Source organism: Lycium barbarum, chromosome 3 (assembly GCF_019175385.1).
Source record: "Lycium barbarum isolate Lr01 chromosome 3, ASM1917538v2, whole genome shotgun sequence".
Lineage (NCBI taxonomy): Eukaryota > Viridiplantae > Streptophyta > Magnoliopsida > Solanales > Solanaceae > Lycium > Lycium barbarum.
This window is the reverse complement of record NC_083339.1, coordinates 140,482,273-140,507,902: the sequence shown is the minus strand read 5'-3', so window position 1 is coordinate 140,507,902 and position 25,630 is coordinate 140,482,273. Positions and strand designations below refer to the sequence as shown.

The following is a 25,630-nucleotide window of genomic DNA, read 5'->3' as shown; positions in this document are numbered from 1 at the left end:
TAAAAATTTTGAATGTCAATAAGTTTTGTATCCTATGGATGTTAGTAACTCAAATAAAGTCCAAACCAAAACGAACTCAACACTAATGCTAACAAAAGAAATTCAATTTACCTCTAGGAATGACAATAATGTTGGATAGCTATTCTTTAGTTTCACATAATTTATTTAGAGAGTGAAAAAACATAACTTAAGTTTTATTTCTTTGTCACGTAATTAATACTTATTGGCCGTACTTATTTTAGCATGACTTAGTATTTTTAGATTATGGTCATTTTCTTTATGGCTTGTTAATTAGCAATATTTATTTTGACCGATTTTATTAGCTTTTGTTGAATATTTTAATACAATGTCATCACTCTTCTCACATTTTGTGTTATTTCCTTAAGAAACACCTTAATTATATAGCTGTATCTTATTAGGACTAAAGAAATATTTGAAGTAAAAGTTATATGTTTTGTATCAAGACTATTCCGAAAAAAATTCCGAAAAACCCGAGAAAACCGAATAACCCGAGAAAACCCGAGGTTGAAATGCCCGAATTTTATTGGTTTGTTTTGGTCTTTAATACTGAAAAATACGACGCAATTGGTTTGGTTTGGTGTTTAAAAAATCCGAACCAACCCGGTCCATGTACACCCCTAACCTCAAATGTGCTTCTAGCATATTTTCAAAAAATTAGCCTCCTTTCAAGGCCTCCCCAGTCTTTTGACCAGTTTGCAAGGATGTATCTAGCACATTGCCTCTGCTCCACTTCTGGTAGCAGCTCTTTTATAGTGGCAAGAAGCCCCTGAAAAAGGAACAGTTTAAATCAGTAAAGTGTAACAACATAAACAATATAAAATCAACAATTTTAGTACCTTCTGCATATCTGAAATGACTGTGTAACCAGTCCCATCCCCTAAGTTCAAGTCTTCAGTCAATATTTTCATAAACCAAGTCCATGTGGTTTTGTTCTCATACTCCACAACAGCCCAAGCAATTGGCAACATCTGGTTATTGCCATCCTTAGCCACAACAACTAGCAGTTGACCCTTGCTACAACCCTTTAAGAAATAAATCTAGTTCATCTATCACGTGGCATACATAAATCTCGACAATGTCCTCGTCTTTCAAACTCAGGTAAAAGTAAAAAAATATCCTTGTCGGTAAGTATATCTACAAGAATGTCACTATTAGGGGACTTCACCTTAAAACCACAACTTGGACTATATCTTAATTCCTTTATGTAGTCCCTAAGCTCAAAATATGACAACCTATCAATATCGAAATCTAAGAATTCTGTACAATTACCACCCTCATGTCTTGGCACACCACTACTTAAATCAAATACCCCACCATAAAATCATCTCAACGTAACATAGATAAATTCAGTCATACCTGAAAGTTACAAAGCAACAATATTTAACAAAACCCCTAAATTACAAAGCAACAAAACTTCTCACCAACAAGCAACATCAAAGGGAAACATATGATTTTTAACAAAATCAGCAGCAAAATTTACTCGTTCATTTAACTTATTCTACTAAAAAAACCCTAAATTAACAAACAACCCGATTCAAAACCCTAGAATGCAAGCAAATAATTAAATGTGTCAAAACCCTAACAAACAAACTATATCAGTAGAGAAATACACTACAAAATACACAAAACGAAAAAATCTTAACCTACAAAATCACGAATGATAGCTTTCTTCAGCAAAACAAACTTCATCAAACTTGAGAATGCAAAAACGACCCTAGAAATCACTAAGTATTACACGAATTAGTATATATGGTGGAAGATCGCTTGAAAATTATCAAGGTAAATAGTGCAAATGCAGTGAAAATCGATGAGAGAGAGAAAGGGGAGTGGAATAAATTTTCATTTATGTTTAAGGGGGTAAGAAGAGAGTTAAAAAATAATGCTGATTTGGAAATTTAAAAGGCGCGTGTACTACACATGAGTTTAAAAAATGGGGGTCACTAAAAAATACCCACTAAAAGGTCACTAAAATACTGAAAAAATAAGACTGGGGGGGGGGGGGGTAATAGGTCGCCCGCAAAGGTTGGGTGCGGCATAATTAATCCGAGTATACGTTGGAGGGGCATTTATGTATTTTCCCAAAAGTGAGTAACCAAATTAATTATGTTAGGCTCCGTGCATCGCACAAGCATAGTTTGCTAGTCTAAGTAGGCGTTTGGACATGCGGTTTGAAACCATGAGATGAAACCAGCGTTTGGACATGCATTTCATCTCATGGTTTCAAACCTCAAATCATCCAAAAAGGCATGATTTGGGGTTTCAAAAATTTTAAATATAAAACTTGACCCATAAGTTTATATTTTATAAAAAAAAACCACATAAGTTGGTAAATAATTTTAACAATTACTCCCACCAACCATTTACCAACTTAATTAACTTCTACCAACCTTTATTTATGTCTACCGTGTGGGAGGATTATATTAAAGAGTAGTTACATTACTATTCATGTTAAATTTCGTTTTTATTGAATTAAAATTTTAATCAATTGATGTTGTATTTTTTAGAAAGGTCTTCTAGTAGCGTATTAATTTTGTTATAAACTATGATTTGCTCATTTGATAAGATTGTATAACAATTGGGAAAATTTTGATAGTTTTCATAACTTGTGGGGTTTTTATATCTATAAGAGAAAATACAACTTAATTTCAAACCATGTCCAAACGGCTCCTAACCCCCTGTTTGGATGGTGGTTTCCCATGTTCATTAATGTATGGTTTTTTATGAAACCATGTTTGTTTCCGTTGTTCTTAAAATTATGTGGTATGATATTGTAAATCCAAACGGCTCCTAACCACCGATCAAACGGACCGAACAAAATGCGAGTTCCCATTTTAACCTTTGACGCATCACGTGCGGGGCACGTGTCACTGACCAGGGTATTGGGTTTGAGGGGTAGGGGCGGGAGTTTGGGAAATTGAGAAAAGCTAACCAAATTTGTCTTTTTTTTTTTCATAGTCTAAAACCCTCCTTCGCGCTTCACAGTCTGAGCAACATTCATGAAGACGGACTTTCCGAATTAGTGAAGCTAACAAGCCCTAATTGTTTTTATCTTTAGTACAAGGTAACTTCATTCCATTTTTTACTACTATTTCGTCGTTTTACTGTGGTAGATTTTAATTCAAACTTGTTAGGGTTTTGAGAGCTGCTCTACTAATGTAATATAATACGTGTTTTTTTTTTTTTTTGTTACTGTTGCGCTACCTATGTAAGTTTAATATGTACATTTGAATTTGATTATCAGGCACTTGTAGCGAAACTTGTAAAGGTTTTGGAAAAAGTAACATAGTAATGGAAGTGGATTTAGGGACTTCTGATCAACTTATTGTTTCTCAATCTCAATGTAAAAGAAGAAAAGTTTCCGCTTTAGATCATGTTTTGGGCGAGAAAGAAGCTGTTTTACCGACCTTGAGATCTCCTGATTATTTTACTGAGCCATGCTTGAGTGAATTGGCTATCCGGGAGCTTATGAGCCCGGGGTATTGCAGTAAAGTTGTGAATTTTACTGTTGGGAGGTTTGGTTATGGGTTTGTCAAATTTTCTGGGGAAACAGATGTTAGGGGGTTGGATTTGGATCGAATTGTTAAGTTTAGAAGACATGAAGTGATTGTATATGAAGATGAAAATGACAAGCCTCCAGTTGGTGTGGGGCTTAACAAGCCTGCTGAAGTAACTTTGCTACTGAAAATACGATCCTCGAAACACGATGACGTGGATTCTTCTAGAGAAATGGTGGAGAAATTAAGGCTTAGAACGGAGAGACAAGGAGCACGTTTTATCTCTTTCGATCCATCAAATGGAGAATGGAAATTCGTCGTTCAGCATTTCAGCAGATTTGGTTTCGATGAGGAAGAAGATGATGAAGATATGATGATTGATGATGTGTCTGCAGAAGTTCAAGATCCGGTGGATACGAACGGAGGAGACGTTTCCGACATTGATGAAGAAACCATGCTAGCCAATACAACTGATCTTTCACATTCTCTTCCTGCTCATCTTGGGTTAGATCCTGTAAAGATGAACGAAATGAGAATGCTGATGTTTCCGGCAGAAGAAGAGGATATAGATGATTATCATGATTTTCCTTCTGATAGAAAACCACAATTCAGCCAAGAATCTTCAAAATCCCCTTTGCAGCACAAATACCGGAGAGTTAGTCCACCTTTGACTCGCAAGACTCCATTGGCTTTGATTGAATACAAACATGGTAGTTTTGGCTCAGACTCACCTGGGTCCATTTTGTTGACCCAACAAAATAAGGGTGTGCTTCTAAACACCACAAAGTCTGAAGGTTTCAAGCTGGATGTAAAGGAGCAAACACCTATAAGTGGAAGCTTCTCTTGTAATGTTGTTGATGCAGGACTGTTCATGGGTAGATCATTTGGAATTGGCTGGGGGCCTAATGGTGTTCTTGTTCATTCTGGCGCGCCAGTTGGGAGTAAAGACAACCACAGTTTGTCCTCGATAATCAATTTGGAGAAGGTTGCATTCGACCAAGTAGCTAGAGATGAAAATAAGAAGTTTAGGGAGGAACTTGTTGATTTGTGTTTTGATTCAGCCCTCCATCTTCACAAGGACATTAGTCATGAAACCAAAGAGTTCGGGGAGGAACCCCTTACGTTAAAGCTTCAAAGAGTTGTGTGTGATCGTCTAATGCTTTCAGATGTATGTCGGAGTTATATTGGTGTCATTGAGAGGCAATTGGAGGTTCCTGGCTTATCTTCAGCATCCCGTGTTCTTCTGATGCACCAAGCAATGATTTGGGAATTAATAAAAGTGCTATTTTCGTCTAGACAATTGAGTGGGAAATTAAAGTCTCTAGAAGATGAGGATGAGGAAGATATGATACCTGATGCGGGAGAAGCTGCTTCAGATGTTGATCCAGAAGCACTTCCATTGATAAGGAGAGCAGAATTCAGCTATTGGTTGCAAGAGAGTGTTTGTCACAGGGTACAGGAAGAAGTAAGTTCTTTGAACGATTCAAGTGATCTACAACATATGTTCTTACTTCTAACTGGTCGGCAGCTGGATGCTGCTGTGGAACTGGCGGCTTCTAGGGGAGATGTGAGACTTGCTTGTCTTCTTAGCCAAGCTGGTGGTTCGATGGTTAATCGTTCTGATGTTGCTAAGCAGCTTGATATTTGGAGAGTAAATGGGTTGGACTTCAATTTTGTTGAGACAGAGAGGATTAGGGTTCTTGAGTTGGTTGCTGGCAACATTCATAGAGCTTTGCATGATGTAGACATTGACTGGAAAAGGTTTCTGGGGCTGTTGATGTGGTATCAGCTTCCACCGGAGACTGAATTGCCTGTTGTGTTCCGCACATATCAGCGGCTTCTCAATGAAGGAAAAGCTCCATCTCCAGTTCCAGTTTATATTGATGAAGGACCTATAGAAGCCTCTATGAATTGGCATGCAGTGAAACATTTTGACCTAGGTTACTATCTGATGCTTCTTCACGCCAATCAAGAAATTGATTTCAGTGCTCTAAAGACGATGTTCAGTGCCTTCGCTTCAACAAATGATCCCCTTGACTACCACATGATCTGGCATCAACGAGCTGTTTTAGAAGCCATTGGTGCTTTCAGTTCTAATGATCTTCATGTGCTAGACATTAGTTTCATTTCTCAGCTGCTATGTCTTGGTCAATGTCATTGGGCTGTCTATGTGGTTCTTCACATGCCGCACCGTGAAGATTGTCCTTATTTACACACTGCTCTTATAAGGGAAATACTCTTCCAGCACTGTGAAACTTGGAGTTCTCAGGACTTACAGCGGCAATTTATTGAGGACCTAGGTATTCCATCAGCATGGTTGAATGAGGCTTTGGTGAGTCGGTGGCCTTACGTTGTTTTCAGTTTTACATTGATCCATGCTTCTCACTTTCCACTTTAAGGCAAATCAAAGCCAATCTATTTTTTTTTTTTGGTTACTAAGATATTATTGTTTGTTGTTTCTGACAAGATGGTTTAACATTATGCTGAAATTGTGGAGGGCAGTTTCCAGTGTAAATTTCCTTTGAAATTGCTTTAGTTGAATGCTAATACTTTTACCTCAAATTAGTTTTTTGCTTGCACTTGATTGTCACTGGTGTTGGGATCACTCTTCTGCATCTTATTTTTCACCCTTGGCTTACTCTATTGCAGGCAACATATTTTAATTATTACTCTGATTTTCCCAAAGCGCTAGAACACTTTTTGGAGTGCGGAAAGTGGCAGAAAGCGCACACCATTTTTATGACTTCAGTTGCTCATTCTCTTTATCTATCAGGTATATATGTTGCTAATCTCTAGATTCATCTTTATATCTTTTTTGATCATGTAGATTCATCTTTATATCTTTCTATTTCAACAGTCAGAATATGTACCTAAAGACTTGTATGTCTAATTTATTGTAGTGATGCCTATATCCTCTGTCCATTGAGATGCTTTTGTACTGACTTTTGCGCTTCCCTTTGTCTAAATGTCTCAGAATCTTTTTTCTCATAATATCTGATATGCATCACCTATTTGATCTGTGGAATTGGTTACATATCTATCTTTTATCCCATTGAGTATATTTACCATTTTCTCTTCCACCCAAAGTCGTTTTTAAGAAAATCACGGTATATACAGTGAAATTGTCTATGAGCGGGATAAACCACTCACTTCAAGGTAATAACTGCTAATCAGTTTGGGTTAATTGTGTGGACTAAATATGATATGTTGATGAATAATTCTTTACTACATTCTGTTTCCATGGAAGTATCTCTATTTTCAACCTTGAATTTCGATAAAAAATGATGTGCTAAGTTATTCTAGCACTGTTAATACACAGAGGAACATTCAGAAATATGGAGGCTAGCAGCTTCCATGGAGGACCACAAGTCAGAAATTGAAGATTGGGATCTGGGAGCTGGAATATATATATCTTTTTATTTGTTGAGAAGTTCTTTGCAGGAGGATAGTGTCGCTATGAACCAAGTGGTATGAAATTTCTCTAAAATATACTTTTATGTGTCTGAATCCTTTTTCTCAAATTTCCTGGAGCTGTTAACCTTGTTAGATCAAAATTTGCTTATGTGATGGTTGCGTCAATGACATTCTTTCATCCGTGTTTGCACGCTGAAAGTTTTGGCCTCCCCCGGTAACCATTACAATTGGGAGGTCACATGCATCTTGGAACAAAATGCTTTTTTCTTTTTTCTGGTGGATGTGGGAAGCCTGTGTTTTTAATGATGGGAAAGCTGGAATGGGAATGAGATTTTAGCTGTACAACTTGATCAGCGATCAACTTGTAAAATGCACTAGAAGTCAGCTTCTGAAAAAAAGGAAGTTCGTCCTAGTGGGAGCACCGTTAATGTAGCTGGATCTAACCTCTATGTTTGCTCAAATGGTACTGGCCAATGTCATGAGGAATTGATTATCTGTCTTTTTTCTGCATAGTAATAGGAAGTAGAGCGAATGCCTATTCAAGATTGTTGGCTGAAGCTTATAGACATATCTTCTGGTTATTGTAATATCTTTTAAGAGATTGACTAAGCACATTTTTATTGGCAGGACTCTCTAGATAACAAGGACAATGCATGTGCAGACTTCATCAGTCGCTTAAACGACTCTTTGGCTGTTTGGACTAGCAGATTGCCTGTCAAAGCTAGGTACTTGACATTAATTTGTTAATACTGAAACATGAGGCTGGCAAGTTGACTGCTTTATGCTAGAATCCCCCCTTCCCCCTTCTTCCCATCGTCTCATTGAACCCTTATTTCTCATTTCTAAGTTTGATAGGGTTTCTTCCTTGATATTTTTGACTCATAAATACATTTTTCTGAATATAATCTCAGTGAAATCTCAAAAATACTAATGATAGTAAAGATGGTCACAAATGATTAGGAACTTTTTACTTACCAAAGGAAAGAGCATTAATGTGCACATGGTATTGTTTTTTTTATGATGAATAAATCCAGAATGTGAAGTAAGAAGTCATTTGTTCTTTATTTTCTTAAATACTATAGGGAGGGGGACGGAATAGCTTCCTGTGTCTGTGAGCTACATTTAAATATTTGATATATCTACTTAATATATAGTGAATTAAAATGCGGTGGAAATGCTCTTTGTTTTCAGCATCAATTATGCTTTTAATTACACCTCCTATATGTATGCAAAACATACCAGTGTCATCTATGGGGGCTGATTTCTCTCTCTTGACCCCCCTTCTAGCTATAAAGAGAAAAGACCAAAAACATTGTTCCATTTCTTAGATTTTTCTTGTCTTTTACGTGGATCCTGGAAACAAACTGCTTAGATAGATGTCATAAAAAAATGGATACAAAATTTTGGGGACAATGATAAACTAAAGTTACTCATCCCTGATGTCATATCTAGCTGGTAGAAAACTTCAACTTTCAACCCCTAAGTAGTCCAGGATTCATATTAACCTACCCAACCTTTCTCATTTTCTGGGCTTGAGACTGGCCATGCTTAGCAGAATTCATATTGGTGCGTTTTATCATTTATAAAGGTCGAATAGCCAAATAGACACCTGTACTTGCGATGGTTTGTGTTTCTGGTCCCCTACTTCATGGGATATCGTCCAAACACTTCAACTTGATCAAAACAAGCCTTTCCAACTCAGCCACATAACCTTGTCAACCGTCATGAGGTGTTTGAAAAACTTGTTTTGATCAAATTGAAGTGTTTGGATGAAACTTTCTTGGAATAAAGGGGCTGGGAATACACATCAATGCAAGTAGATGTGTCTATTTGGCTATTCCCCCTTTTATAAATTCAAAACAATACAATATGTGGATGTTATAAAGAGAGAATTGTTGCATTTAGTAACTAATATTTTCACTCTTTTGATCTTTAAGTTTCTACTACCCTTAAGAGTGTGTTACTGTTCCTGGTCATCTAAAATCTTCTCACATATGATTAACCCAGTAGAGCTTTATGTCAACTGGTTTATATTGAGGTATAGTACCCATAAAGCATGAAAACTTGACATGATCCTTGAATGCTTCAAGTCCATTTATTGTAAGTTTGAGTTCATAAAGTGACAAGTTTAGGCTAATTTATGTTTATTGTCTCTAGGGTGGTTTATTCGAAGATGGCTGAGGAGATATGCAATTTGCTGCTTTCTGATAACTGTGGAACTTCATCAAATGAGGTTCAGTTAAGCTGCTACGATACCGTATTCAAGGCACCCATTCCTGAAGATACCCGTGCATACCATTTGCAGGATGCTGTGTCTCTTTTTACATCTTACCTTTCTGAAGTGCCATCATAGTTCCCTTTTGTCAACCCCGTATTTCTATTTTAACAACAAATTATTGTATGTTTATACGTCATAAAAAGTATGAACATTAGTGTAGTGATAGCTCATTATCATATAATCTTCTTCCAAGGTCTTTTGTTGCTTTTGTTAATTGTGTAAACATTCACAAGTAAATCCTGTACTTGTAAAAGTTTGGTTGTTGGAGAAGTTGGCATTGCAGTTTAATGAATCAACCTTCTACAATGTCTCAAGGATCTGATTTGGATTGATCGTAACATGCTGTGGCAGTTTAATGAATCGACCTTCTGCAGTGTCCCGAAGATCTGATTTGGATTGATTTTAGCTGCATGCTTTTGGTACTCGAGCCAGAAATTTTTGGTTATTTGGCATAATGTAGAAGGGTACGATTGACAACATTTATGTGTCTCCTATGTTCTCCAATGAAGCATATGAAACTTTGGCTTGCGATATTGATCTTTCGTTTGGTCAGTGGGCTTTGTTCACTGAAGTGCATTACAAAACAAAAGGGAAGCCTTAGCATGTCTAACTAGGACGCGAAGAAGTGCGTGTCTGTTTTCTTTTTGCGTGGTTGGTGGTGATGGAAACTATTCTTACCGTTGAAAACTTTTCAACTTGAGGAAGAGAAGGGTTCAAATATGTTACTGGATGCCATGTGTGTAAGAACTCGGGCGAGCGTGTGAATCACCTTCTTTTGTATTACCGACTATGTGTCGCAGCTAATTATGTGCTTGTGGTGCGAGATTGTAAGGACTGAGATGGTTCGAAGCACTATGCATGATGTTAGCTAGGGCATGAAATGTTTTGCTTCATTAGCGCATATAGGTGTTATAACGGAACAAAGAAAAATAGAAGGCCAAAAAATAGAAGGGCTTTTGACGGGCAAGAGAATTACTTTGCAAATTTGATGAATACCCTCTTAATCCTTTGTTTCTTTGTGTGCACTATGAGCTTCTCATTTGTATAATAAACTGATTATTTCATAGAGAATCACGTCATTCTGTAGGTTATCTATTTTTTTAGCATACAACTTGTATTCGAAAATTTGTTAGCAACATTTATACAATTATTTACTTGATCGTGCTTGTACCGGTTTCAACTTACGCCCCACAATTGAAAGAAAGAAAAAAAAAATTGATTTTGTTTAGCGTTTCTCCTTCTCATTTTACGTGATGGTATTTGATTGAACACATAATTTAAGGAATTCCAGAAGTTTATGACATGTAAATTAAATTAACATAAAATATCAAAAGTATTCTTTTAAACGAGAGGTAGTGAGAATTTCACTTTTTAAAAAAAAAAAAAATTTAAACGAGGAATGGTGAGAGTCGTGGAGTAATAAATTATGTCATTACGAGTAAAATAAAAATATCAAATCAACTAGTACTCCCTGTTTACCAGTTTATGCAATGCTTTTTGCTTTTTGAGAGTCTATTTAACTAAGTTTTAAAACTAATTGGGTTAGATTACCTCAATATTTTAAGATTAAAATTTATATATTTAAAATAAATAAATATACATAAAGCTTGAAAGTTGCAATTGGTGGATTGGCAACGCCAGCTAAGTATCGTGTTTTTCTACTGCCACACGTACGCCGCCTTAATTTAACCTTGTACAGTTGCCAGTTCTTTCAAGACCCTTGGACCGAGTCGAGGATCATCATCTATTCTTGAAGATCAATTGAAGAGATGCCTCGAACTTCATCCAAGAAGGGCTTAACTGCTTCTGCTGCCTCTAATCCTGCCGTTGATTTGTTTCGCTCTGGTAATTCCCTTCCTCTTCCCCCTCTTCTTTACAATTTTAAGATGATATCTTTTCCTACAATTGGAACTGCATTTTGATTTTGCTTCATGTGATTGGTTGGAAAACTGGAATTTCAAGTGGAGATAACTGATGATTAATAATGATTTAATTCAACGACATGTTGGGACTTGATTGAGCGCTTGGAAGTGCGTTGTCGGATTAACTTTTTCAATGTTGTTTGATTAGAGATGGGAATTATTGGTAGTAAGGTGATCGTGTAAGTACTAGTAGCAACCATCTGGTGTGGTGATGAACATGCCATGCCACACAAGTCTGATTATCATGACACACTTGAGACAGCTATGAACCACACAGGAAGAATAGTGGCACTGCCAAGTTTTATGTGATCGTAAGGATCCTTAATAACTCCCCCGCAAAAGAAGAAGAAGAAATCGCTAAACTTATGTGTTAAAAGTTTAGTTTTTCCGGAATTCTTTAGTGCTTTAGATTTTCACAGGTTTACCTTTAACCCTCTTCCTCCTGAGTTCAAAATAAAAGGGAACTCATAATCATTAAGGTCTGCCCAAGATATCATCCACTTTCCATTGCACAATCACGCTGTTGGTGTGGGCTGTGATATTAATGCGGTTAGTTTTGTTTGGTTTAAGTCTGTTTTTGTTTTGATTATTGTGAGCGTTTGGATATGTTATTCTGTGATTTCTTTGAGAGCATTGGAAAGTGAAATTGTTTTCTCTGATATCGTGTACTAAACCCTAAACAGTTTGAGGTTTTTATGTGGGTGCAATCAGTTGATTAAAAACGAGCAAAGCATACTTGGATGCTACTAAGCTTATCTCTACATTTTTTGGTTAAAGAGGAAAACCAAATATTTTAGTCGGCATATAAATTGGAAAATTGGAGTTCATTTTGTAAAGACTGAAGTTGAGAAGTATGTATCTGGAAAAAAGAAAAAGACAATTCGAAAAATGGAAAATAAAAAAGGAAAAAGCCGATGCAGCCTGTGGAGACCCACTGTCTTGTGTTTCAAAAGTAGACAAATTGTCTTTCATAAAACTAGTTCTTTGTTCGTGAAGTTGTTCGTTTCTTTTTCTTTTTTAATCTGTTTCTTGAAGTTGCTTCTCAGATTGTTTTCTAGTCCAAAATATCCCAAGGATTTGTATAATTTCAAGTTTTTGCCAGCACCTCATTACAATTGAATTGGATGTCAGCTGCTAGAAATAAGTATCCTGAACAGATGATATATCTGTGTGTGGATGGTAATTGGAAGTTCTATGCTTAAAGGAAAAGCTACCTTCAACTCATTTGTCGGTGCTAGCTTTGTGGATCCACTCTACTAATAAAACAGGCAGCTTCTAGGAGCTGCTATGGACTAACATGTACAGTGGTTGTTCATGTCTTTTTTTTTTTTTGGGGGGGTGGGGGGGTGGGGGGTGGGTAAGATGCATTGATATTTTTCCCCTTCAGCTAATATCTTGATAATTTTAGTTTTTCTGTTTTTCATTTTTAATTTGATTGTTCCTATTTTCTTCCCACTTTTAAACTTTATGTTTTTTATTTCTAACTTTTTGGTCGGGAGTAGGGAGAGGGCATATGGGATGTAGATGATACTCCTTAAAAAAATAAAAGAAAAGGGAATGCCGGCAAGAAGCATCCTCTGTAATATGCATTTGCTTAGTAATCAACATTTTGCTGGGTGGGCAGCTGCTTACGGTGCAAGAATCTTCGTCCGGAGGAAAAAAATTAATACCCCAACTTTTATTTGGCTATAGTGAAAGAAGGAACAATGATATACAACAACAACAACTACGCCTCAGTCCCAAACAAGTTGGGGTCGGCTATATGAATCCCCACTTCTTTATTTTACTCATTTCATAACATCATCACCCTAAATAATATAATCGTGAAATATAAGTTGTATGTTAATAATATAATAATAATAATAGAAGTTCTCTAACATTAAAAAATCCATCCTCCACTAGTAGCTATCACATATATAGATATTTTTCTTCCATTGTGTCCTATCTTTAGCCAAGCAAGCATTGAAATGTTAGAGATGCTAGTATTCTTGGTTGAGTGCCAGGTACTTCACGGTAGAGTTTGTGTCAGAGTTGTTGAGACATGTCTTCAGGGAAATCAAGCAAATATAGTTGTGATGTGGTATTAATATATTGATGTGCTTATGGCGGGCTTAGTTCAAGTGGCAAAGGTTGAGAAACTTGTGGTTTAGGTCAGGAGTTTGAGCCATGCTCCATGCCAACTAAGCCTGGTTTTTAAGTGGAGAAGGGTAGAGGGGTGGATCCATTATCCCTGATTTTTGGAGACTACAGTTGGTCCTAGGGGTTGGCCCCGGAGGGATCTTTCGGTCATCAAAAAGAAAAAAATTTGACGTGTTTATATTGCTTTTATTGTCTACATCTAGATGCTTTTAAAATTATTTTTCTGCTGTATAGACCTTCAAGAAAATCAATTGATGGCCATTTGATTTGGCGCTTGCCTTGTATCATCCGTAGCATTTTTAGTAGGTGCTTCAGAACTATTCTACTGATCCATTCAGACCTTTGGACATCAGTGTTCTTTCCTTTTTTTTTCATTTATGTTCTATGGTTTGAATATAGTGTATGCACTGTAGTTGCATTATAGTATCTCACTTTGTTTTCATTGCTTCAGCTTCAAGTAAAGCAGCAAGTAAGGAACTGGAACGTATCGATCAATTATTTTATACATATGCCAATGCTTCGTCTGGTATGATTGAGTAAGTATGCATTGCCATTTTTATTTCCCAGCAGTGTAATTCATATTCTATATATACCTAGCATTACAAGTTATCTTTTGTTGTTTGCACTTCTAACAATCCATCTCTTTCCAAAAGGAAATCTAAGATTTTTAAGCAAGAAAGTTATGCTTGGAAAAAGAAAGAAGAATAATTTGGATATTGTCAGGCCGGATGTACATTATAAGTTAAGGGTTGAACCGACCTACTAGCTTTGGCTCAAACTGTGTTAAGAAATCTGCTCAATATGGACAAATATTAATTTTCTGAACACGGTATCTCAAATGGCGAGTGGGTTCGGTGACATTCGGAACCCAATCCTGGATCCGCGTCTGAATTTTGTCATCCAACTTTTTCCACCTTTGATGCAGTTTCACCAGCTTGTTTGAGTTCCTCTGTTTTGCACTCGATTAATGTGCTTTATATTTTTTCATGGTTAGCCCTGAAGGAATTGAATCTCTTTGTTCTGATTTGGAAGTCGAACATACTGACGTCAGGATATTGATGCTTGCATGGTAAGATGCCTTATACTCAGTTACTTGTTAGTCTTTATGAATTATCATAGATCTTCTGAGGTTTAATAGCATCAACTTTGAATTTTAGGAAACTGCAGTCTGAAAAACAAGGATACTTCTCTCTGGTATGTATTTGCTTTGGCTATTACTAGTATTACTTTAGCATTTCAGGATGTATTGCACTTTTTTTGTTGTTTCTAGCATCTTCATCAATTTTTGACGGGTAGCCTTTGTTCCTTCCTTTCATGTAACTATGTTTTGTTACTTGGGAATGACAAATTCAACTTATCTGTTATGGCTGTTAATTCAGTTACTGGAGTTGTCAAATAACGCAGCCATTTTATTCCGGGCATGAGTGTGCTTTGTTGTCTTAGGAAGTTTGTACCAAAGTAGTCCAGTGAAAAGGGTGCTGAAAAGTTGATTTAAGTCTCAAGCCCGCGTGCTAATAAGCAGAGCAAGAACGTAGGAAATCGGCAATGGTTAGGCAGGATTACAGTCAAGCAGTTCTACCCAGGCCTAGTCGTTTCCCCGAAAACTTAGTGAGTTAAATGGAGGAATTGATGTGCGTCTTTTCACCTTTTTGCTTGGGATTACGCTTTGCCAACTGTGTCTTAGACATGCCTATTTGAGCATGTTCAGACTTTTGTAGGGAGAGATACTCTTTTGTCTAGTATGACATGTTATACAACAGAAATGAACATTTACATGCGCCTAGAGAATCTTCTGTTAAGAACTCATCCTGGGGTTTATGTTTTGGAAGTTTATGATCAGTGAGGTTTAGAAGCTAACATTCATCGAGTATAGTGTTTTTCGCAATATTTTTTTGGAATTAAGTTGAAAGTGGTTAATGAAGTGGGGGAGAACCGTGAGGTCTAAGGTTCAGATCCCAGTGGAGGCAGAAAGCACTCGGAGCCTATTTGGATGGGCTTATAAGCTTAAGCATAAGTTAGTATTATTTTTGTTATTTTTTTTTGAAAATATTATTTTTGTTATTTTAGCTCAGAAACAAGTGCTTAAAGCACTTTTTTTATCTTATTGCTCAAACGCTACAAAAGTGCTTAAAAGCTATTTTGGCTTTATAACACCTATAAGCCAATCCAAACAGGCTCTTAGGTTATTTCTTCCCATCTTCTAAGTTGGTATATGTGCTTGTGGAATAGTCGAGGTGCTCGCAAGTTGGCCCAGATACCACCCGTGGAATAGTCGAGGTGCTCGCAAGTTGGCCCAGATACCACCCGTGGAATAGTCGAGGTGCTCGCAAGTTGGCCCAGAGATACCACCCGTGGAATAGTCGAGGTGCTCGCAAGTTGGCCCAGATACCACCCTCATAAAAAAATGCTGCTTATTGTAGGAAAATCAAGTTGAGATATTAGTTGGTCTGTTACGCTATTGGAAGTCATGCATTGGTTTGATGTTGTAATGAAGCATCACTCATGGTATGTTAATTGGATCTCTGCAACAACATACCCAGTGAGATCTGGAGAGGGTGGGGTGTACGCAGGCCTTACGCCTACCTGTTTATAAGTATGCCTGAGTTGCTGTTAATCCAATTAGTTTTAGGCACGCGGATTTACAGGAGGGTAACCTTTGTGCCAAAGTGAGGTTAGGCTATTGCATTTGTACTTCCATTGAGCTAGCGGTAGAGGCCCATCACTTATTAAAATGCAAGAGGATGCATGTGTAACAGCTTTTACTAGGAATGCAACTATTTCGGCTTTTTGGTCACTGTAGAATGTCTGATTTGACATGATTTACAAAAAAAATCCTGTTGGTTCTTCTGGAAATCTGAAGTAATGCTTTGAACCCGTTAAATTTTTGTTATGTTATGCAGTTGCCCTCTACTTTTCAGCTTGATAGCTTGTTTGCTTATTTTTGCTTGTATGCTTCCTGACGGTAACTCACCATTGCTTTGCCCCCTAGGATGAGTGGCGGAAGGGCCTCAAAGCATTAAGAGCTGACACAGTACAGAAATTGAAGAAAGCACTTCCAGAACTTGAGAAGGAGGTACTTATCATATTTGAACTTCTGCTCATGCTGAGTGAATGTTTTGGTTCCTTCTGCTGTGAGAAGGATTTTTGTTCTATTCCTACTCTAAATCCGCTTTTTCGTTTCTTTAAAAGGTTAGAAGGCCATCAAATTTTGTGGATTTTTACTCCTATGCATTTCAGTACTGCTTGACAGGTATGGTGCTTCCATTGTCACCCGTTATGTAACATTAAGTTGTGTTAATTCATGGAGGGGAAGATTCATTGATCAACTTTAGACTGAAAAAGAGAACAAAGATGAAACAGAATAGAATAGCTTTATAACAGCATGTGCTCTTATGCTGGGTTTAGATTTTATTTCCATATAGTAACTATATATTAAATTGTTATCCCGTTCATTGCAAGTTCCATAGGCTGGCTGTGAAAGTCGGAATATTAAATTTCATCTTTGAACTGTGTCTTCTTTTCTTCTGATTACCAGTTTTCTTTTTTCCTTCACTCTTTCCTAGAGGAAAAGCAGAAGAGTATTGACGTTGAGAGCATTTGTCTCCTGTTGGATCTCGTTTTAGGGTCTCAATTTCGGCCCCAAGTTGACGGCCTTACTCAGTATTTGAGGGTGAGTTACCCTATGCTCCTCTTCTATTTTATACTCCGGTTTTTTTTCCACTTAAAATGTCCATTTGGTCGGCAGAGTACAAGAACAATATAATTGTTAGTTTTTGCTGTGGATCCCTTTAGGATGCTTTAGGAGCTCCTTTTATGGTGAAAATCACTAGTTTGACTGAGAACTCGCAGCTGCAATACATAGCTCCTTTTATAGTGTATGCTTATTCACCTCCCTGTAAAAGGAGACTGTCCTAAAAAAGTCATGCTGCTTTTAGTCATTGTTTCATATTTTAAACGCAAAAAAAAATGAGTGGAGAGCCAGAATAATCCTTCTAAATTATGCTTATGTGCTTGGTTACTGATGCAGACGCAGACTGATTACAAGGTTATAAACATGGATCAATGGATGGGGTTTTTTAGGTTTGTTAATGAGGTAAATCTTCAGTTCACTTTGTTAATTTTTGGATTATCCTATTTGTGTCATCATCTTATAAGAGCAATCTGATTGTTATCTGACAGTTGTTGCATCAGAAGCCTTGTGGTGATTTTGATGTCTGAATGTTCAGATTAAAGCCTTATCTCATGTCTTGATGTTTTTGTGCAACAGATAAGTTTTCCAGACTTGAGCAATTATGACTCGAACCTTGCTTGGCCACTGATCCTGGATAATTTTGTCGAGTCAATGAGAGCAAAGCAGGGTTAAGAACACTGCTGTTTGGCATGTCACCTTGTGCCCCAAATATTATTTGTTAATGCGAAGTATGTTTTCTGTTTCCAAATAGTGGATGAATCTTGAAATTTGTTTGAGACAGGTTTGCTGATAATGTAAATATCATTCCCGTGCAGGAGTGGTTCAGGCCGCACATCAAGCTGTGCATACCATTGTTCTGGAAATGTTATTTTCTTCTTTCTCTTACTCCTCTTCTGTTCCCCCTTCCCCTCTCCCCACCCCCAAAACTTGTATGCTGAGATATGGAATGATAAGTGGATATAGATTTTAAGTTACTGTTATTGGTTATCCTTGAAGGATTTTCTTTCTACCTTTTATTCTAAGTGTGGAATTTGGTTTAACTTACGAATCTAATGTACCAACTATTCCTTGGTAGGTTTAGCTGGAGAATTAGTAGACAGTGTTATGACAAGTACCAACTATGATAGGTCGGTAAGATTGTGGGTCCGATTTCAGGTAAACATTGGACTTTAAGACTAAAAATGGGCGCGCAAGAATAAAGATTGGTAGATAAATTCGGGATGGATTTGGTAAAACTAGAGAAAAAGGAGGCCTGCTATTGCGGAAAGCAGCAGAAAGGCATATTCTTCTCTGAAAGGAAAAGCACAGTAGATTCCGAGTCTCCTTGATCTATTGGACTGCCCTTTTGATTGGACCTCTAAACCAATTTAGGACCTTTGATTTCGAAGTGTCGCTTGGTTAGGAGCCAGCCTTTGTCTAGTGGTAAGAGTGCAGTGTGTGATGTGTATGTGTATGTGTTCGTACAAGAAAGGGTTCGGGTTTGAACTCTGCCCTAGACAAAACTCTGATATTTAAGTGCAAAATGGAACAAGGGTGAATTTATTGTTCTCCGAGTTTTGAACTGTGTGCCACCAATCTTCGAAACTTTTAAGTTATAAGATCAAAAAATTCACTAGGATCAAGGGGTTTGTTGAATTATTTATAGTTTAATAAGTAATCCTCAAAAACTCACGTTGAATCTTGGTGCGCATATGCTCTGAGACCTGATGAATTATAAACAAACAAATTCATTAAGTTAATGAAATGTTGCAGCCTTTTATATTATGTTTTCTTCAGTCTAAAATTGGCAGCTATCTATAATACGAGACTCCTGAGGCAAAGAAATTTATACCCAAGTGAGAAATCATTCATGCACAGAATTTTCGGGGCTTCCTGAACAGCTGTAGTGTTTATGAAGTAAGGTGCAAAAGAATCAATTGTAAAACAGAACAAAAGCATGTAGAACGGCCTTCTTCACGAAGAAATCTATATTGAAGTGGATATCAAGGGTGAAGATGAAGGCACTGGGCTTTTGCTTCGGCTTCTGTTGCTTGTGGTTGTGACACGCGGAGGAGAACACGACGACGAAGGTGGAGACGATGAATTCGATGATGGAGTCAGCCTATTAGAGCGACTTCTAAGTTTCTTCTTCTCCCCTTCACATGGTTTGTCTTCAATACGATGGTGGCCAATTTTAGTCGAGTTGAAACTCGCTGGAATAATGCAATTGCAAAATAAACCTACAGCACGATTTGAGACGCGATTAATTCTCAAATGAAACACATTTTTCATAGACATGCTTGCAGAATACAGAAACCGACCAAATATGAAAAGAATCAGCACAGTACTTTAATCACATAAAAGCCATATCAAGTAAACTTCTTGGATAAGTATTTCCTGAAGGCACATGCTTTAATCAGAAGAAGCTTTTCAATTGTGAATAAGACGTTTACTATACTCTATGACTTGGTATCTACCAGGGGACATCTGGGTCCCATAAACTCATGATCATAACAATTTCCTATTAAGCTATTTTTCAGTGTCAAAACCTGATTGAGTTGCAAAAGAGAACATTACAAACTCGCTGATTCAACAATATCATGAGAAAACAAAAAATCCAACAAAAACAGAAAAATTTGGAACTCCAGGAAGTGACAAGAAATACTTGGATATTAACATATTAAGAGCCATAAATAGGATTGCAGTAAATTAACAACCATCATAAACATAGTTAGCAGTGAACTCCCTGAATATGAATAGAGCAAAGTGGATTCAGATGATTCATATTAGTTGATTAATTAAGAGGCTTACCGATTCGTGCAAGTCGATTTACCCAACTGGGGATGGGATTGCCAGTAAGTTTAAGACAAGCATCATTACAGAAATGGTTACAATTCTTAGTTATAAGATTGTAAGCATTTCCCTTATACTTATCAGCAAGTTCTTCCATAACTCTTCTCACTTCTCCATGACTTATCTCTGTCCATCCAATCAAAATTGCCTTCCTAAACGTAAATCCTTCACATTGTTTCGGTTCCCCTTCAAATATCCCCGTTGTTGGATACTCATGAGCTCCAAATGCATACTCTACTCCATGAACTAACAACAATTTAACCCAAATTAATTAGTTAATGATCAAAAACACGCCTGAACTATCACTTTTTCGCGAGTTTCACACCCCAACCCCAACTATCAACTGTTCTTTTTTCCTACCTAAACTATCACCATCTTTGTATTAAAACACACATCTGTAAATGGTATTAGTTCAGGTAGAAACAAGAAGTTGAGATGTGAAATTCGCGAAAAAAGTGATAATTCAGGTCTGTTTTTTATCATAAACTTTTTTTCTTTTTCAATTAATTAAGCCACCAAAATATGCCCAGATCTGAAAAACTAAGTATAATTCAACAAATGTAATGTCTAACAAGAAATATTAATTACTAACCTTGAACACCAGAATGGTAAACACCAAGACCAAGCCAATAAGCATAACCATTAATGGAAGTAAGATCGTACACGTTTAGATGCACTGGTACTGATCCACGGCCACAACTAACTGAATTCTTTCTGCACAACATCTTTATACAAAACCCCAAAAAAATTTAAACACCCTTTTAGTCTGTTACCATAGCTAAAAAATAATAAGCACCCACATTATAGAACAGAAAACTGAATCTTTAATAACAAAATTCAGGTATCTTAGTAGGTTTTTAAAAAAGGAGAATTATGGGTTTTTCTTTTCTTGGGTTAATAACAAAATTCAGATATATTAGCGCCGTCTAATTTTTTAGGAGAGTGGATTATTTTATAGTACATGAAATGTAGAAAGGAGAGAAAAAAAGAGGCTTTTTATAAAATTGAGAGGGAATTTGGGGAAAGTTTAATAAAAGAAAGGTTGGAAAAGTTAGGAATCTGAGCTGGTAGGGTGAATGGGTGATGCAGTTTTGTTATTTAAAATTTGAAAAATTCTATTTTTCTGGGAGAAAGTAACGTACACTCATTATGATATCCAGTGGAAGTGATGAAGTGTGTTCCTTATAATATTTGGGATGGGGCTCTCTCGTTGTCACTAATCTAATATTCCTGTTATGGAATGATTATGGACGCTTTATCTCCAAATCACTCTGGTTTAAAGAAATCTTACTCGCCCTGAGGGCCGTTTGGTAGTTGGTTAGAGTTATGCAGGTATTAGTAATATATGGATTAGTTATAAGGAAATTTATGTATTATTTTATTCATCTATTATAGTTATGTAAGGGCTCGTTTGGTTGGAAACAACCTCTCCCGGGATTAGTTATTCCACCCTCAAGGTGGGATAAAAAAACACTATAATCTCGGGATAAGTTATTCCAAATTTTTGTTCCAACCAAATGTGGGATAAGGCGGCACTAAATTTTATCCCATGACTATTTTTATTTATCCATCATACCAAACGAGCCCTAAGGTTTAGTTGTTCATATATTAGTTATTTCACCTTTTGTCCTGCATAAAATAATACATAGATTCCTCACAACTTATACATGTATTAGTTATGCGGGTTTATAAATTGCAAACCAAACTCTGTACTAACTTTATACATGAATAACTCACTTCATAACTAGCTACCAAACACAGTATTACTTATATAGATTTTTAATACATGAAACTTACTTTTAACCGGCTACCAAACGACCCTTAATTTTTTTAAAGTAGTCTTTTATTCGTCTATTTATATTAAACTTGAGAGTGATAATTTAAAAGAATTTTTACGGTATCATGTCACCTGAGTAATAACTATATAACTTTCTAAAAAAAGTGAGATTACTAATATGAAAAATAATTAGTCAAATATGAAAAATGTGTTATTCAAACAAAAGTGAGATTACTAATATGGAAAATGTGCTACAATAAGTTACTATATTATTTAATCTATAAATGACCAACAATGGTCTTTTATATTTGAGAATATATCTAAAATAATCTCTTAAATAAATTTTTGAATTGTTTTGATCTTTTAAGAGCTGGTCAAAATCACTTTTTCAAACTTAAAATTTATCTTTAAATTTTCTTTTAAAAATAGTCCAATGCATAACCAAACGCTATTTAAAAACGGAAAAAAAGGTGCATGTCAAAACGGGAGTTTGTAAAAGTGGGGATATTTTATCTTTGTCAAATATTTATCAAACTTTGATAGTTAAATACTTAATTTTAACGGGAATTGTGGGGAAAAAATGGGATTCAATTTGTTGTGGATATGCGTTGTATTTCTCTCATTCTCCCTTGTAATACAGAAACCAAACTTGTGCTAATTTTGGGTTGTTTATTTATTTATGGCTCTTTAATGTAGATCATCCTTTTTGTACCAATGGGCTCTAGGTAGATCATCGATTCCAGTTGTAGTTTCCCCAACCAGAAAAATCTGATAATGAAGATATACAGCGAAAAACAAATAAAGATTTTCTTCATGTGCTTTTACCTTTTTATCCTAATCAGCTCAACTGTCTTTCTTACTTTATTTAATAATTGAATATCTTAGTTTTTTTTTTCTTTCAAAGAGGTCAAGCGAACAGTTGATGTTTACTCCCTTAGTTCACTTTTATTTTATTTGTCCATTGTGGACTTTGCACACCTGTTAAGCAATAATAAATGAAGTGCATATTTTACCATGTTACCATATTAATTGAAGTATAGCTTTAACGGACTTGAAAAATGATTTGAATGAGTAATTAATACTATGGGTAAAACGGAAAAAAAAATTATCTTTGATATGTTAAAAGTGACAAGTAAAAGTGAAAATGTATTTTTAGAATATTGGATAAGTAAAAGTGAATGGAGGGAGTAGTATATAGCGAAGAAAAATATAGGTTTAAAATATAAATGTTAAGATAAAATAATTATTATGAGCCCGTTTGGATTGGCTTATAAGTTGGCTTATAAGCTGTTTTCAGCTTTTTGAGTGTTTGGCTGGCCAGCTTAAAGTCATTTTATGCTTAAAATAAGCTCAAAAAAATAATTGGACCCATTTGACTTAGTTTATCTAAAGCAGCTTATAAGCTGAAAACAGCTTATAAGCCAAAAAAAATAAGTTGGACTACCCCAACTTATTTTTTTCAGCTTATAAGCTGCAAACAGCTTTAAGCTGTAAGCCAATCCAAACGGGCTCTATATAATGTTACTGATTCAATCTATCATGATCCCCATGTAAATAGGTTAACGCAATATACCTGTGATTTTTGACAAGAAATTTAGTTCGACCTCTTAACACAGAGGAATCATATCAGCATCTCATGAGCTATGGACTCGGTCCATCTCTATTGGATCCATTGGGTACTATGTCACATGGCCCAAATATGTCTTGTGTAACGATCCTATTTTCTTGGGTAAAGGACATAATTGGCCGGTGGGCTGAAACTAATTCCACCCGGTGGCCAAAGTTCTTCTAAACCCAAATTTTACCCACTAAACTAATCTCATTCATTAGCCAAAACTTAAATAAGACAATTTTCAACTAAAAACCCAAACACAAAAATATTTGAGGCGATTTTTATATATAATATGTGTCATTTGTGTATAAAATATGTATCAGTACCTATCTGTAATGTATAGAAACTGTATAAAATATGAATTACTAAGTTATGTATCATTTGTGTATATAATATGTATCATTTGTGTATATAATGTGTATCAACACAGTGCAACTGCCCTGTATAGAATAGAAAATTGTATCATTTTCGTATATAATATGTATCATTTTTGTATAAAAAGTGTATATATAATTCCAGCATGTGCATATAAACTGTATCAGTCTTGTATAGAAAGTGTACCATACGTATAAAAAATGTATTATAGAAACCGTATCATTGTGGTATATAATATGTATATATGTTGTAGCAACCCTTTAGTTATGTCGCAACAAAAAGTCTTTTTTTTTAAGCGCCTGGGCTGTTGGGCCGGCCAGCCTTGGTATTATTTTGGGCCGACCGGACTCCTGAGGGTATTAGGCCCAAACATTGGCCAAATGTGGCATTACTTTAGGCCATTGGACACAGTGTCCTTTTCCATATTTTCTTCTCTAACTTTTACTTTCAAAAATCTATAGGATCCGTTTGGCCATGAAAATTATTCACTCTTTTCTGGATTTTTTTTTTTTTTCACTTTTTTCACTTTGTGGTGTTTGGCCATAAAAACTCTGAATTTGGAAAATAATCAAAATTTGTTTTTCACTTTTTCCATTTTCTATTTTGGACCTTTACTTTTGTTTTTCTGTTTTCAATTTTTATCCCAAAAGTTTTTATGGTGCTCAATTTTTACCCTAAAAGTTCATACAACTTTTTTCACTGGTCAGAGGCAACTTATATTGCTCAGTTGCTCTCCACTCCAACAAACACTGAACATTATGTGCTAAAAAGCCTTCAAAAGAAAAGAAGCATGTGGGAATTTTGCAACAAAGCCATATTTAGAGATGTTATATTTTCTGTGTACACAAGTAAGCTTTCTAGTTACACCCTTTTGATGGAAAAAACCATCAGTCTTGACACTCCATAAGCTGATCTCGAGTATAGTTGCTATATTTCTCGCACTGGTTATGTTTATTAATTGCTTTGGGTGATTTTGTTAGTTTTTAGAAATTGGGGGTACAAATCATATTTCATGTTTTTTAGAAATAGTACATTTCAACAACCAAATATTATTTGCAAAAAATATGGCCAAAACTCCAACTTCAAAAATTATTAAAAAAAAAAGTGAAATTGTTTTTGGTTTCTTTGGCCAAACACCTACTAAAATTCCAAATTGTCGTTCTGCATGGAGTTTTTTTTAGTTTTGACAGGATCGTTTGATCGATAATATTGAAATAATTAATTTCAACGCTCGTATAGAATTTGATTTGTCTACCCTATAAAGGTAGGGACAAGCTTGGTGTATATTCTACATTTTCCAAACCTCACTAGAATAATACTGAATATATTATTATTGTATAGATCTATCGAAAACAGTATCTGTACCTACACCTGCCAAGGTAGGGGTAAGACGTGCGTACACTCTATGCTCTTCAGACCCAACTTGTGAGATTACACTGGATATGTTGTTATTATTGTTATATAGATTTGATTGGTCCTATAAAAAGAATTGATCACCACATAATTAATGTAGCTTTTAATTGGCTATACCAAATAACACACATGGTAATATGTTATGTGGGAATTCGTGTACTCCCTCCGTCCCAATTTAAGTGTTTTACTTGTCACACCCCAACTTTGGGGGGGGGGGGGGGGTGTCGCCAGCACCCGGCACCCGAAGGGCCAAGCGAACTAACTGTGATATCTAAACTCTGTAATATAAATCATAAGCTGACAAGGCCTGATAACATATATATGCATAATTGAGGCCGACAAGGACAACAAAACACATCAACACTGAATGATAATCTGTAAGCCTGTAAGAGTACTAAAATGCAACAACTGGTCGGGATAGGGCTCCACCATACCCAACCCCATCTATATATATATATATATATATATATATATATATATACACACATGCATGCATCTTATTTGATGACTCTGACCAGCAACTCCGGAGAATGGGGTGCGAACATCTCTGCTGAACTCTGGTACCCTGCTGAGAAAGGTACACCAATCTGTCTACCTGTACTTGTGGGCATGATCACAGCGTCCCCAAACAAAAAGGATGTCAGTACGAATAATGTACTGAG

General features: G+C 36.1%; 3 protein-coding genes across 4 annotated transcripts; 2 read left to right on the top strand and 1 right to left on the bottom strand.

Moving 5' to 3' along the window:
- Positions 1 to 2,925: 2,925 nt before the first annotated feature.
- On the top strand, positions 2,926 to 9,513 carry LOC132633042 (nuclear pore complex protein NUP96). The gene is made up of 6 exons (XM_060349238.1): positions 2,926 to 3,082; positions 3,263 to 5,847; positions 6,165 to 6,288; positions 6,835 to 6,983; positions 7,557 to 7,654; positions 9,087 to 9,513. Exons 2-6 carry the CDS (start codon positions 3,310 to 3,312, stop codon positions 9,280 to 9,282), a joined length of 3,105 nt encoding a protein of 1,034 aa, XP_060205221.1. The 5' UTR covers positions 2,926 to 3,082; positions 3,263 to 3,309; the 3' UTR covers positions 9,283 to 9,513.
- A 1,318-nt stretch (positions 9,514 to 10,831) lies between these two features.
- LOC132633039 (uncharacterized) lies at positions 10,832 to 17,939 on the top strand. Of its 2 annotated transcripts, XR_009579528.1 has the most exons (10): positions 10,832 to 11,052; positions 13,720 to 13,804; positions 14,263 to 14,337; positions 14,426 to 14,462; positions 16,258 to 16,341; positions 16,458 to 16,518; positions 16,832 to 16,938; positions 17,296 to 17,361; positions 17,536 to 17,687; positions 17,775 to 17,939. XR_009579528.1 is itself a non-coding variant. In XM_060349236.1 (9 exons), the coding sequence occupies exons 1-9, from the start codon at positions 10,977 to 10,979 to the stop codon at positions 17,629 to 17,631; spliced, it is 687 nt and encodes a 228-aa protein (XP_060205219.1). In that variant the 5' UTR covers positions 10,832 to 10,976; the 3' UTR covers positions 17,632 to 17,939. The 2 variants fall into 2 exon arrangements, 1 of the variants encoding a protein (XP_060205219.1); XM_060349236.1 differs by having other exon boundaries at positions 17,536 to 17,939.
- An 828-nt stretch (positions 17,940 to 18,767) lies between these two features.
- LOC132633040 (deSI-like protein At4g17486) lies at positions 18,768 to 21,016 on the bottom strand. The gene is made up of 4 exons (XM_060349237.1): positions 20,934 to 21,016; positions 20,384 to 20,516; positions 19,750 to 20,037; positions 18,768 to 19,178 (listed from the first exon to the last, which is right to left on the bottom strand). The coding sequence occupies exons 1-4, from the start codon at positions 20,937 to 20,939 to the stop codon at positions 18,925 to 18,927; spliced, it is 681 nt and encodes a 226-aa protein (XP_060205220.1). The 5' UTR covers positions 20,940 to 21,016; the 3' UTR covers positions 18,768 to 18,924.
- Positions 21,017 to 25,630: the final 4,614 nt, after the last annotated feature.

Coding starts and splice junctions, on each gene's coding strand:
- LOC132633040 (XM_060349237.1), bottom strand. Junction 20,038..20,383: donor TTACCATTCTGGTGTTCAAG/GTTAGTAATTAA, acceptor AATTGTTGTTAG/TTCATGGAGTAGAGTATGCA. Junction 19,179..19,749: donor AAATCGACTTGCACGAATCG/GTAAGCCTCTTA, acceptor ATCGTGCTGTAG/GTTTATTTTGCAATTGCATT.
- LOC132633042 (XM_060349238.1), top strand. CDS start 3,310: ATGGAAGTGGATTTAGGGACTTCTGATCAACTTATTGTTTCTCAATCT. Junction 5,848..6,164: donor CATGGTTGAATGAGGCTTTG/GTGAGTCGGTGG, acceptor ACTCTATTGCAG/GCAACATATTTTAATTATTA. Junction 6,984..7,556: donor GTGTCGCTATGAACCAAGTG/GTATGAAATTTC, acceptor TTTTATTGGCAG/GACTCTCTAGATAACAAGGA.
- LOC132633039 (XM_060349236.1), top strand. CDS start 10,977: ATGCCTCGAACTTCATCCAAGAAGGGCTTAACTGCTTCTGCTGCCTCT. Junction 16,342..16,457: donor TTCCAGAACTTGAGAAGGAG/GTACTTATCATA, acceptor TTTCTTTAAAAG/GTTAGAAGGCCATCAAATTT. Junction 17,362..17,535: donor TTTTTAGGTTTGTTAATGAG/GTAAATCTTCAG, acceptor TTTGTGCAACAG/ATAAGTTTTCCAGACTTGAG.